General features: G+C 39.3%; 1 protein-coding gene across 1 annotated transcript in view; it reads left to right on the top strand.

Moving 5' to 3' along the window:
• The first annotated feature begins 361 nt into the window (after positions 1–361).
• Positions 362–14,152, top strand: part of PDE6A (phosphodiesterase 6A) — a 95,414-nt gene continuing 81,623 nt past the window's right edge. Inside the window, exons 1-4 of the mRNA XM_072630689.1 lie at positions 362–835; positions 8,568–8,720; positions 11,912–12,001; positions 12,364–12,504. Coding sequence (XP_072486790.1) covers positions 362–835; positions 8,568–8,720; positions 11,912–12,001; positions 12,364–12,504 — 858 coding nt within the window. The remainder of the gene's footprint in view (positions 836–8,567; positions 8,721–11,911; positions 12,002–12,363; positions 12,505–14,152) is intronic.

Genomic DNA, 14,152 nt, shown 5'->3' with positions numbered 1-14,152 from the left:
TCTTTGATCAAGAAGTGTCAGGGTAAAATTGTTGTTACCAGATCAGTGTCAGTAAGGGTGCTAGTGCTATCTCTGATTCTCCCAACTGAATATGACAAAATGGCTTGCTAGTGTACCCTACTGAGACATAATCCCATGAAATACCTGGGAGGAATTAGTGCCCTAATCTGTGCCCCCCCCCCATTTCTTGCCCTAGATCTGTCCCCCTCAAGGGGACTTATAGCTGAGACTGTGTAAAGCAGAGCTAAGCTTGTCAGAAAGGAAACTGTTTGGTTCCTTATAGACTGATTTTGTCTCTGAAACTACTCTCTGAAAGTGAGCCTCAGTCTCTCCAAAACATCATAGATTATTAACCTCAAAGATGGTGGAAGTGACAGCAGAGGAGGTGGAGAAGTTCCTGGATGCTAATGTTGGCTTTGCTAAGAACTACTACAACCACCAGTTCAGGGCGAGAGTCATCTCAGAGCTACTGGGTGCCAAGGAAGCAGCTGTTGATTTCAGTCACTTCCACTCTTTGACCAGTGTGGAAGAGAGTGAAATTGTCTTTGACCTCCTCCGAGACATCCAGGACAACCTGCAACTTGAGAAATCTATGCTCAATGTCATGAAGAGGTTATGCTTTCTCCTTCATGCAGATCGAATGAGTCTATTCATGTACCGGGCACGGAATGGAATTGCAGAACTTGCCACCAGGCTTTTCAATGTCCATAAAGATGCAGTCTTGGAAGAGTGCTTGGTGGCGCCTGACTCAGAGATCGTCTTCCCTCTGGATATGGGTGTGGTGGGCCACGTTGCACATTCAAAAAAACTTGTGAATGTCCCCAATGCAGAAGAGGTATCTTATGTCCCTTGTGTCTAGGGGTATCCTGGGTCAATGGGGATGGGGATGGAGTGACAATGTGGCAGTTCTTATTCCTTTAGGAAGCAAAAGGGGAGTTCTTAGCCAGGGGTAAGTTATCCAGTTGGCTTCCTCCATGAAGAGGAGTTCTGTAATGTGGAAGCTGTTTGTAGAGACTGGAGTACTCTTTCTACAGAAGGCCTGCTGGATGGGTGGGCAGTTACCAGAGTGCCAAAGTGGTCATGGTACAAAAAAGATTAAGAAGTCATGACTTTGTGTAATGTATGGAAATGAAGCAAATTATTTTTAAGCTAAGACCTTTCCCAGGTCTCAGTTTGACTGAGGCAGTGCCATTCAGTGATTAAGGCTAGGTAAGAAATGAGCCAGAGATTGTCCTCTTTTATCTAATCAAAAAAAAAAAAAATCAATCTGGGAGACCTTCAGGGTTTCTGGACAAAACAGAAACAATTACTATTTACATTCACTCTTACCCATCTGGGCCCAAACAACGACCACTAAGTGGGGTTTGTACTTGGACCTGTTGCTGGCCAACCAATGAGAACCACGGTGATTTGGATTTAAGGCATGGTTCTTAAGAGAGAAATCTTGCCAGCAAACCCCAAGATATCTCGCTAGGTTTCAGTCATCAAAATTTACATTCCTCTGGGCAGAGTACATGCAGGGAAGGGTATGATACCCTATGTGGACAGACAGAGAGGAAGGAGGAGAGGGAAGGGAAGGGAAGGGAAGGGAAGGGAAGGGAAGGGAAGGGAAGGGAAGGGAAGGGAAGGGAAGGGAAGGGAAGGGAAGGGAAGGGAAGGGAAGGGAAGGGAAGGGAAGGGAAGGGAAGGGAAGGTAGTGGTGGTTGTTGTTTGTCCTTCACTCTCAAAGAGGACCATGACATCAGGGAGGTGATACCATGACTTTCAAGTGAATTGGATTTATGTGAGGCAGGGCTGTGAAAAGTCACCAGTCTCATTTTTTCCTCTGGAGCCATTTGGGTTCAGTGGCAAGATATAGATCAGGATGATTGGGCATGGCCCTGGATCGCTCCTTAATAGTAACTTATGTGTGAAAGAGGAATCCTATATGAGAGGTTATTACTTTCCCAAAGATGGCTCTCCTCATGCCAATGGGCAATTTCCTTGTTGGGCTGGACTTGTTCTATTTCCCATATTGCATTGTTGGCATTGATTTTCACTGGAACTGACATTGTTGGCCAAAGATAGATTGTCTGTTAGTGAGCCTTCTCTCCCTCTCCTTCTTGGCACATCCGGGACAAAAGAATGAGGAAACTGCTATGAGTTACATAAAGGAGAGGCTTAGAAACCTGTTTTTGTTGGAGTTACAATGATAAAATCATTTACATAAAATCATAGGACCACAGAATGTGAGAACTGGAAAGGACCTTTAGGATCATTTAATCTAGCCTCTTATTTTATCAAGAAGGAAGCTGAAGCCCAGAGAGAGGAAAGTGATTTCCCCATATTATTTAGAAAACTGGGAGAACTAATTGTCCCCACTTTACAGGTGAGGAAATAAAAGTTCAGAAATACCAATGGGTTTATAGCTAGTTGTTGGCAAAGCAGCAGAATCTATCTTTAGAGATTATATATTTTGTTGCTTCAAATGAATTTTGTTATTACTCTATTGAACTCTCTAAAGTAGAGCCATATGCTGGACAAAACTCCTTAGTATAGCCAAGCAGATTGAAATGTAATTGGGAAATGTATAACAAAGTAAATAAAGATAATGTTAATTTGTGGTTTTCTAAGTCAATATGCTACCAACAAGGATCTCTTTCTATTTGAGCTCCACACTGTTGCTCTAAAGTATCCCTTTGATAGTTTGATATAGCATTAAAACTACAAATTAGCTTGAGTAGTATTGTCATTTTTATTATATTAGCATGGTCCAGCCATGAGCACTGAAGATTCCTCCAGCTATTGAAGCTTTTCTTTATTACTTTAAAGAGCCTTTTGTAATTGAACTTATTTAAATATTTTGTGTGCTTAGGGCACCAACAAAACCCTAATCTGAAATGTACAATGGCAGAATCTTCAACATTCTTAGAGGGCTATAGGAGATCAAGCATCATAGTGTTAGTTGACTGACACAGGAATCAGCATAGTCACTCCATGTGGGAACACAAATTGTGGATTCTACACTGTATTGTTTAAAATAAGGTTTTTGTGGAGTGTGACAGGGCTTTGTTCTGCTTTGAATCAATGCCTCTGGCATAGGCATCAATAGTATACTTATCAAGTTTGAGGATGAAGGTTGGAATAGCTAATAGGTTGAAAGACAGAATTAGGATGTAAAAGATCTTGAAGAGTTAGAATGTTTTGTCATTTCTAAGAACAAACTGAATAGGAGCAAATTAAAGCCCTAGACTTAGTTTAAAAACATCAAGAGCACAAGATGGAGGGATGTGGCTAAAGCAGAATGCTCTTCCCCATTCCTGTACCCATAGCAAAGAGGAACAGAAATCTTTATACATCCCCTCTTGGCCAAGACTTCCAAGTTTCCCACTCTTATCTATCCCAGAGCAGTTCCACACTTGACTTGTTAATGTTATCAGAAGAGGAGGCAACTGGGTGGCTCAGTGGTTAGAACACTGGACCTAGACTCAAGAAGACCTGAATTCAAGTCTGGACTCAGACACTACCTGCATGACCACAGACAAGTAACTTAATCTCTCTCGGCTTCAATTTTCTTTACTGTAAAATGAGATTAATAATAGCACCTAGCTCTCAGGGTTGTTGTGAGGATAAAATATTTGTAAAACATTTCACAAACCTTAAAGGCTATGTAATGTTAGCTATTATTACGATTAAATAAGTAAGCATAAGCAAGTAGTTAATTATGGTAGTAGGAATGGAAATATAATTGGAAAATTTAACTGACACAATAAAATGACAGAATTGGGAGGCCACAGCATCTCCATTCCTGCTTTAGTGGATTAAAAGCAATTACTAGATAGGTGAATGAGGTCAGAAAATAGCTCATGTTAAATATGCGGTTCATACAATTGCAAGCAATATAATTCAATAGTGTAATATAGCAAAAAAAATTAATATAATTTTAGATTGTGTTAACAAAAGTCTACCTGCAGAGAACAGGGGGTGATGGTGCTCCTATCCTTGGCTCTGGTCAAACCCCTCTGGAAATCTTGTATCCAGATCTTGGCATCATATTTTAAAAGAACAGTTAAAAGCATGGGGGCATAATTCTAAGAAGATAACGAGGATGGGGATGGAATTCTTGATGCTTGTTTGGAAAAACTGGGGATATTTAGGCTGGAGATGAAGAGACACAGGCAGTCTATGCTTACTGTCTTCACATAATTACAGGATCACAGACTCTGCAAGTTGGAAAGGACATCAGCCACCACCCCATCCAACCCAGGCTTAATAAGTGATTTTGAAAGCTTCTGCTTGAAGACCTCCAAAGAGGTCACCTTGTATGGCATTCTACTTTTCAGCAACTCTCATTGTCAGGAAATTTTCTTTTGGCAAGTTTAAACTTGCCTCTTTGCATTTTCTGCTTATTCCTCCTGGTTCTGCCTTTGGGGCTAAAGACAGATGTCCTGTAGGAATGGCTGTTACATGGAAGGAAAAATTAAACATGTTCTGTGGGACTTTATGGGCAGAAATTATGACCAGAAGGTAGACACTGCACAGAGAGATTTTCATTCACTATGAGAAAGAACTTTCCAACAGTAAGAGTTATCTAAAAATGAAATGGGCTTCCTTGAGAGGTAAACAAATTCTTCATCGCTAGAAGTGTTTGAGCAGAAGCTGCATGGCTTCTTTTTGAGGATTTCTTAGCATATTTGTCTATCAGGTAGGGTCTAGATAAGATACTTTGCAAGGTCCCATCTGACTCTTAGATTCTTTGATTCTAGGTGTGGTAGCAAAAGAGCAGAGAACCAGGAGTAAAAGATGGGGGCTTGAATGTTATTTGTCGTGAGTTCACTGAGTGACTGTAGGTTGGGAACTTTCCCATCATGCCTCAGTTTGCATTTCTGTAAAATAGAGTTCAGCTACTTGTTCTCTAAGATCTCTTGTTGCTCTGACATTCTGTGGTTGAGTTCATGAAATAATAATAAACATTTATTATGTTATATGCAAACAAGAGTCATTTGAAGCCAAAATTGGTTACATGAGATGTATTTTGAGAATATGGAGTAGATCTATCTATGAATGTGTCACCACCTCTTTGAGGATATCATATCACATGTTTATTAATCCCCTATGAAGACGTTAGTTAAATCCTCAAATCCTAGTTTAATTATAGCAGGAGAGGCTTAACCTAATTTCCTTACTCTTCAACTATCTTGAAATCACATTATTAAGACTAATACTGAATGTTCATGTAATCATATCCCCAATTAGAAGACATCCTTGGAATACTTTCTTTCCTTGATAGCTCTGGGATCCCAGGTAGAAATGATCTCTCCCTTATAAAATTTCTCATCACATCTCTTTGGAGAGCTCCTTTACACTTAATTCTGATTTATACTACAGTTATTCATGCATAGTCTTATCTCTCTATTAGATTGTACTAAGCCTTGTTTCATCTTTGTATTCTCAATGCCTAGTACTATGACTTACCTTAAATCATAGTAAACATGGGTTAACCATAAGATCATCAGTTGAAAAAGACCTTAAAAGTAAGCCATAGAGTTTGACAAAAGAAAAAACTAAGGCTCAGAGAAGAAAGTGACTTATTCATTGAGGCAATAAGGTAGGGTAGTGGAGAGAATGCTGAAACCAGAGTCAGAAAGATCTGAGTTCAAATGTGACCTCAGGCACTGGCAGTGTGACCCTTGGCAGATCACTTAACCTCTATTTGCCTCAATTTCCTCATCTGTAAAATAGGGATGATAATAGCAGCTGCTTCCCAAATTTATTGGGAGGATCAAACAAAATAATATTTGGGAAGTGCTGAGCATGGTGCCTGGCACACAGTAAGTGCTATATAAATGTTTGTTATCATCATCATCATCATCATTATTTTTCAAGGTCATACAAGTAGAGCTGGAATTCAAAGCCAGGTCTGCCGATTCCAATTTAGTGTTATTCCAACTACGCTCCAAGTGGTATTAAGCGCTTCTCATTCACAATTACCAGAAATCTTATTAGTTGCTGAGCTCTTCAAACAGTCATAAAGATGGTCTCTGCCAGCTACCCTTTTTGACCTTGGGAAAATCATTTCAAGTAGGTGCCTAACAAATATTTGTTCAGCTGAGGTGGATTGAATTGAATGTGGCAATTTTCAGGTGTTCTTTTTGTAACAAAAGCCAGCTATTGTACAGGTGCACTTGATTTCCAATTACTCTAGTTTTTTTTCTGGCAGCTGTCCCTATAGATAGTTTCTTCTCTCTTTATAATCTCAGTCTCACTTTATTCATTGGCTCTTTCCCTGTTGATTATAAATATGCCCAGATCACTCCCATCCTTTAAAAATCCTCACTTGATTTTCTGATCATCTATTATCTCCCCAGCCTTTCACTAGCAAACTTCAAAGAAAAACTATCTCTGCTCCTTGCCACCCACCTCTCCCTAAAGTTTCAATCCCTTGCAATGTGACCTTTGACCCCACTACCCAATGAAAACTGTTCTTTCCAAAGTTACCAATGGTCTCCTAACTTCTAAATCAAATTCCTTTTTTCAGTCCTCCTCATTCTTCACTTTTCTTTAGCTTTCACTGTTGACTGCTCATCACTCCCGGACACTCTATATTCCCTAGGTTTTCATGGCTTCACTATCCTATTCTCTTCCTACTCATCTGATCACTCAATCTCCTTTGCTGGATCATCATTCATCTCTTACCCCTTTTCTGCATGAGTGTACCTTGAAATTCTACTGTGGCCCTCCTCCTTTTTCTCAGAGAGCTTATTAGTTTTCATAAGTTCAGTTATTATTTCTATGTAGATGTTCCCCAGATCTCCACATCCAGTACTCATTTCTTTCCTGAACTGATTTCCCAATGCCAATTGACAACTCCATCTGAATGTTGGCATAGACATTTCAAATGCAACGTAAAATAGAACTCATTTTCTTCTTCCCAAAATCCAGCCCTTTCCCTGACTTCCTTATTTCTGTCAAGGGCCACCACCAGTTTTATTAGGTTTGCAACATACTCATCCTCCTTCCCTCCCATATCTATATTGGTTGCCAAGTCCTGCTGATCCTACCTCCACAGCCTTTCTCACATCTGTCCCCTTCTCTCCATTCATAAACACTCCCTAAATCTGTTGCCTCACTTATCCATCACACAGCAGTCAAAGTAATAGTCCTAAAGGACAGGACTGTTCATGCTACTCTCTTGCTCAAGAAGCTTTGATGGCTCCCCTTTACCTCTAAGATAAAATACAAACTCCTCTATTTGGTGTTCAAAATCCTCCACAATCTGGTTATAGCCTGCCTTTTGAATAACTTACCCTCACATAGTCTATGCTCTAGCCAAACTGCTCTACTTGCTTGTCCACAGAATTCTGTCCTATGTCTCCATGCAAAATTGTCCTCCATTTTTGGAAGGCACTTCTTTCTCATATCACCTTCACAGAATAGCTAACTTCTTTCTAAGCATAGCACATCTGCCACCATCTAAAGAACTTGGGGTCCATAGATACCTAATGGGTCCATAAATAGAATTCAGGGGGCCAATGAACTTTGATGAGGAAAAAATTGCATTCTGAATTTCTCTAACCTCTAACTGAAACTTAGCACTTTCTTTGATTACAGATTAATAAAAAAAGAACCATGATTTAGAGAAGGAGTTCATAAGCTTCAATTAGGCTACTAAAGAACTCTATGATACAGAAAAGGCTAAGAACCCCTGATCAAAAGGAAGCTTTTTTTGATCTTTCCATTCATTAGTGCTCTCCCTACCAAAAAACAAAAAAACAAAAACTTTTGCATTTACTTTGCACATATTTTATTTTATAAATTTTTTAAAATATTGTACATATTTTATAAATACTTACATATATGAATATATGTAATATAATAATAAAAATGATATATAAATATATTATTATATAGATATAATATATAAATATAAGTTTATATATATAAATACTTGTAAAAACTTTATAAATACTAGACATATAATAGGTAATTGGTCAATGAGAGCCCTGGGATTATGTGTAACCTACTCTTCCTGGTTCTCCTCACATAGATGCTTGGGAAACTTGCTTCCAGGCATTCATAACAGAGAACTCTCACTCAGGAGATGCAACCTGATCCAGGAGAAAGAAAGCTGACTGGAGTCAGCTGGTTTCATATCCTGCTTCTGTTACTTCTTGCACTTTACCTTTGTCAAGTCATTTAATTTCTCTGGGCCTCAGTTTCCTCATTTGTAAAATGGGAAGGGTGAATTGAGTGACTTCTAAGGTCCCTTTCACCTCTGTATCTTATAATGATGTGTCTTCTAATGCCAGATCTGCTACTCATTGGCTGTGCAGCCTGGAGCAACTTCTTTCCTCCAGAACAGAATCTTCTCATCAACAAAATGAAAAGGTTGCATTGGATGGTTTCTATGATCCCTTATGACTCTTAACAGTCTCTGAGTCTAAAATGCTATATGATGTGATTCCCTTTTTGCCTTTGCAAAGGAAAGAGATGCCTAATCAATAGGTCAAGGGAAATAATGGTATTGTCTCTTTTTTCTTTTAATGAACCCAATGACAGACTCGTGCACTTACTCCTTTGTTCCTCAGGACGAGCATTTCTGTGACTTTGTTGATGATCTCACAGAATACAAGACCAAGAGCATTTTGGCTTGCCCCATAATGAATGGAAAAGATGTTGTAGCAGTAATCATGGCTGTGAATAAAGTGGATGAACCATGTTTTTCCAAGAGGGATGAAGAGGTAAGGAAAACTTAGAAACAAGAAGCTTTGAGTCTGGCCATCACTTTTAGCACTAGTAGTTTACGTGTGTGTGTGTGTGTTCATCGTTCATTGCTGAGGAAGACCATGCCATCAGAGAAATGATGACATGACTTGCACTTGACTTTGTTTTGAGTGAGGGAGGGCTGTGCAGATCACCAGCCTCACTTCTCCTCCAGAGCCATCTGAATCCAGTGACCAGATATTCATCAGGATGAGTGGAGATGACCCAGGATGAGGCAATTGAGGTTATAAGTGACTTGCCCAAGGTCACACAGCTAGTGAGTGTTAAGTGTCTGAGGTCAAATTTGAACTCAGGTCCTCCTGATTCCTGCACTGGTGCTGTATCCACTGCACCACCTAGCTGCCAGTTTACATGTAAGAATCAGAAACAAAATACACATAACTCCACTAATGTAAATGGGTGAACAACACCGAAATTAAATCAAAGTATAATTATAATGACAAAATAGTTCCAGAGAAGAAGTGAAAAAATGCCCTTCTTTCTGCCCTTTTTTGCAGAGATGGGGGAGGGGGGTAGGTAGAAACTATGGGTATAAAACATTGTGTATATTATTAAATGTGGTTAAAGCATTAATTTGCTTTGATGAAATTTCTCCCCTTTTTTTGTAACAAGTGTCACAAGTGGACTTATAATTGAGGAAACAAAGCCTGAACTATGTAATTTATTAGCGAAGTATACAAAATAAAGTGGGTCAAAGGCCCTTCAGCAGGTGCAAAGACCCCAAATTCACATTTTGCATAGATTTTTATATCTTAAAAGAAAACAATGAATAGGATATAGAATCGAATATAGATATCAGGTAATCTGGTTTCTTACTGAAGGATAGATTTGCAACTTTCTCTGTTGAGACGGGGTGAGTGAGCAGGGAGAATTCTTTGAAATTAGGTGATAATGAAACTTAAGTTTTAAGATGTAGGTGGTTCACAAACTGGAGTCAGTTTGGTTCTCACAATTCCCCCCTTAGATCCTTCTCTTCCCTCTCTCTCTTTTCCCCCTCCCCCCATGGATCACTATAAGCTAAATTTATACGGTTTTTTTATGTGCCCATATATATGTGTATGTATGTACATACATACACATATATATGTGTGCATGAATATATTTCAACATCACAAGCGTCATAAACCAAGAAAAGTCAACTAGAAAGCCTTTTGGCATAGTATTGTACAACTAATACAGAGTATCTAAGAATAATAATGAAACATAAAGTGAAGAGAGCCTATTTACCTATGATGGCTAATATGCCATTTCCCTGCATTCAAGTGATCCAGGATGAAGGATTCCACCAGTGGTCACTTGGTTTAGGCAGCTATAATATCTTGGATTTCCTGAAGGCTCATCATAACCTCTCCTGATTAATTAATGCCGGAACAAGAAGACTGATCAATCATAGCACAGACTGACTTGTGAAGCTATAATAAGGTCAAAGACCATTGTTTTCAGTGATAGGGAGCACTACCCATCAGTCAGCATAACTGATGGGCATGATGACAAAGTCAAAATGCATGGGACCTGATTTCTCAAAGATGACAAGCATTCCCTACATCACCATGAAGTTTACTAACAGTATTAAGTCTTTTCCAATCCTAATGTTAGAATTAAGCAACAACAGGGAAATGAACAAGGTAAGTATGATTGTGAGGCATAAAGCAAATGGCATTGTGAACATTTTTCCATTTTCCCATGATTGACAATTTTTCATTCCCGTGATTACTGTTTTTTGTTTAGAGTTTTTGGTTCTAAAATTCTCTTGTGAGGAGCTAACTGGGGAAGGAGAAATGCCAAGTGGATAGTATTACAATAAAGCAAAATACAAACATTTTCTAGATCCCTTGTTTTCTCTCTCTAGGGCCATCTAAATCAATACAGAGAACAAAAAGAGGGAGTCCTAAGGGAGTTGCTAGAACAGAATCCATTGGGGAAGCAGGAAATTGTGGCCCTAAGTTTATAAAGGAGATAACAGCCCAACAGGTTAACAGGAGAATTGGATATAAAGAAAAGGCCAATGGTAACCATATGGGGAGACAAGTTGAGGCTTTGAGGCTTCCCTGAATTCTTGATAACATTTATAGAACCAATAGAAGTACAGTCAAAACCAAATTGGAAGCTCCAGTATCTAGTAAGCAGTCACAAGTCATGTTACCAGCTTTAAGGGAGATTTGAAGTTCTCTGGTATGGAGAGAAAGAGATACTGGCATAGTTGGGGCAAGGACATCAGGTTTGAGGAAAAAAAACAAGAAGATCACCAGAACCCATGGTCCCTCCCTTTCACGAACACCCTTATGCCTAAAACTAAGTCTTTTTTCTGAGTCTCGTCTAGAGTCCCCTCTATTTCTGTCCTTAAGGTCCACTTCTTTTTACATTCTCTGGCAATATGGCCTTTTTGGTGTGACAACAAAAACACTGTTGCAGCCCCTGATTCCCTAATACAGCTTGAATGAGAGTCGGAGCTGCGTGGGCAGGGATCCATGCTTGGAAGGGAGCCAGAGCTGTTTGGGCAAGGGGCCAGGAGCGGGTGAGGTTTTGATGTCAGTTTATCTTTTTCTTTATTCTTTCCCTCATAAACATATTGAGTGATGCTTTTAAGCTCACCAATATCTTTTTTATGACATCTAGGGCAACCCTTATGAAAATATTTTTGTATTTCTGTATGTGATTGACTAACAAAGTATGTATTAATGATTCATGCATCTCACAGGTTGAGCAGGTCTTATCCCACATATGGCTTAGTACTCTTACACAGCCTGTCAGAAAATCAGTTAGGGGTTTCATTTTCTTCCCAGACAATTTCTTGGAATTTACTATAGTTTGGGGGGAGGACGGCATACATTTCCATGCCCCTGATCAAGGAAAGAAGGTAAGGACTGTCATTTTTCTTCCATCCTTATAAGGACTAGAGCAGTATCATGTGCATTGTTAGCAATGAAATCTTGATGAAATTGAATTCAGACATTCTGCTCCATTCTCTTGATTATAGTCCTCTAAGCATCCCGTTTTCATTTCCTTGTCATGTAACAATAAACTTGCCTGGAGAAAACTTGCTTAGCAAATTTTAAAAATGTATCTAAAGAGAAAAAGAATTCCCTGATCTCCTTCTCCCAAAGAATTCATGGTCCTTTTCATCCCTCTCATTCTGTTTGTATTTCAGATTCTAATGAAGTACCTTAATTTTGCAAATCTACTCATGAAAGTGTTCCACCTGAGCTACCTTCACAACTGTGAAACCCGCAGGGGCCAGGTAAGAAGCCAAATGTAAGAGAATTCTACCTAATTTGCTTGGGGTTTGAGTCATTTATGTAGGAGATACTAGGAAAGAAACCCACTCATCCTGGACTTCTTGGCCATATGGATTGTCTCTCCCATTAGACTTGGAGGTCCTCAAGAACAGGGACTTCCCTTTGCCTTTCTTTCTATGTCCAGCATTTAGTACAGGCATTTATAGTGCTTAATCAGTGCTGCCTGTCTGACTGACTAGATATTTATAGTGTTGCATTAAACTCAAGCTAAGAAGGCTCCAAAGTCTTTTGTATGCAGCTAGAAGAACTGCTGCTGCTGTAGCTTATCCTAAATCTTTTACATGTTTTCTTTATATTCATTTAGATACTCCTGTGGTCTGGGAGCAAAGTCTTTGAAGAACTTACAGACATCGAAAGACAGTTCCACAAAGCCCTTTACACAGTCCGTGCCTTTCTCAACTGTGACAGATACTCTGTGGGGCTCTTGGACATGACCAAGCAAAAGGTTAGGCAATCTGTGTAGCAAGTATTGTACATAAAGTTTCTGCATGTTTTTGATGGAATCCATCTTCCCATAACCACCTCACATGTCTCAGGGAAAGTCTGGGAGAACTAGGGTTATACTGTGAGCTCCACATAATGTCATCCTTTTATAGTAGGGATGTTGCACCTTTTTCCCATGAAAAGTCATTAACCTACACCTAGCAAATGACCAACCCAAAGGCTGAGTAGCAGCAAAATATACTTTTACTTGGTAGGGCCATCTGAAAAGTAAGCACACAACTGGGTGGGAAACTGTTGTTATCTTCATTAAATTAGCAGTAACAAGTGAGGAGAGCAGCAGAATGAAGGGAATAGTGGTTAAGACCAGGGAACCCAACAGTACATTGAATAAATCAATAAATTACGATGAATTTACTTCTAGATTGTGATCAATTAAAATAAAGAAAATAAACATAAGAGGGTAAAAGAGAGAGAACAAGAAATGAGAAGAGAAGCCAAGGAGGAGTCAAAGAGACAGAAAAGGGTATGAAGAGACTTAGGGAGGGAACCAGTACTAGAGGGGGAACTGGGTAACCAGGGACAGAGAATTTCTTGAGTTGAAAGCACAATAGTAGAGAGCAGAAAACTTGAGTTCTTAGAAAATAACCAATGGAAAGAGTCACATTCCTGACATTTTTTTCCCTCCAATTCACTTTCCCTTCTGCAACAAGGGTGATCTCTTCACTCCCTCTCCCCTAGTCTGCCTGTCTCAAGGCAGGGGCAGCAAGGGGGTACAGGAGGTAAAGTACCAGACCTGGAGTGAGCAAAGCTCCTCATCTTCTCAAGTTCAAACCTGGCCTCAAATACTTACTATGTGACCCTGGGCAAATCATTTAACCATGTTTGTCTCAGTTCCTTATCTGTCAAATGAACTGGAGAAGGAAATGACAAACCGCTCCAGTATCTTTGCCAGGAAAATCTCAAAATGGGGTCGTGAAGAGTCAGATGTGACTGGAATTACTGAATAACGATAGCAGGATTCAGATGACACCTGAGTTTTGACGTAACAAATCTGAAGGCGATTTAGAACTGAAAGACTTACAGCTGTCAGAGACCTTTAAAGTTGTCCTGTAAAACCTTCCTTTTTCCGGAGGAAGAAAGTAAGGTTCAGAGAAATTAAATGATTCTCCAAAGGTCATATGGGTAGAAAGAAACATAGCCCATACAACATGGCTAATGTAAAAATATGTTTAAAAGGAAAGCATATGTAGAGCCTATATCAGATTGCATTCCATCTTGAGGAGAGGGGAGGGAAGAAAGAGGTAAAAAATTTAAAACATATTGAAGTGAATGTTGATAACTAAAAATAAATAAACGTTAAAAAAAGAGAAAGAAGCAGAATCCAGAGCCTCTGACTCCAAATCCAGCATTCTTTCCATTTTCCTACATAGCCCACCACATTCGCTTCCCTACCAAGGATCTATCTAAATTTAATCATGTAGCATTTTCTGACTTTAGTAAACTTTAGAAAGTTTCTGTCTTTCTGAGAATTTAGGGATTAAGCCTACAGATCAACAAACCAACTGAAAAATACAACTGCACAGACAGGGCTAGACTAGATTGTTTCTCTAGCGCAAACCTGAGAGTAGTAACTGTATCTTAAATCAGGT

The sequence above is a fragment of the Notamacropus eugenii genome, chromosome 1 (assembly GCF_028372415.1).
Source record: "Notamacropus eugenii isolate mMacEug1 chromosome 1, mMacEug1.pri_v2, whole genome shotgun sequence".
Taxonomy (NCBI): domain Eukaryota; kingdom Metazoa; phylum Chordata; class Mammalia; order Diprotodontia; family Macropodidae; genus Notamacropus; species Notamacropus eugenii.
Note: the sequence above shows the minus strand (reverse complement) of the source record. Positions and strands in the feature narration are given on the sequence as shown.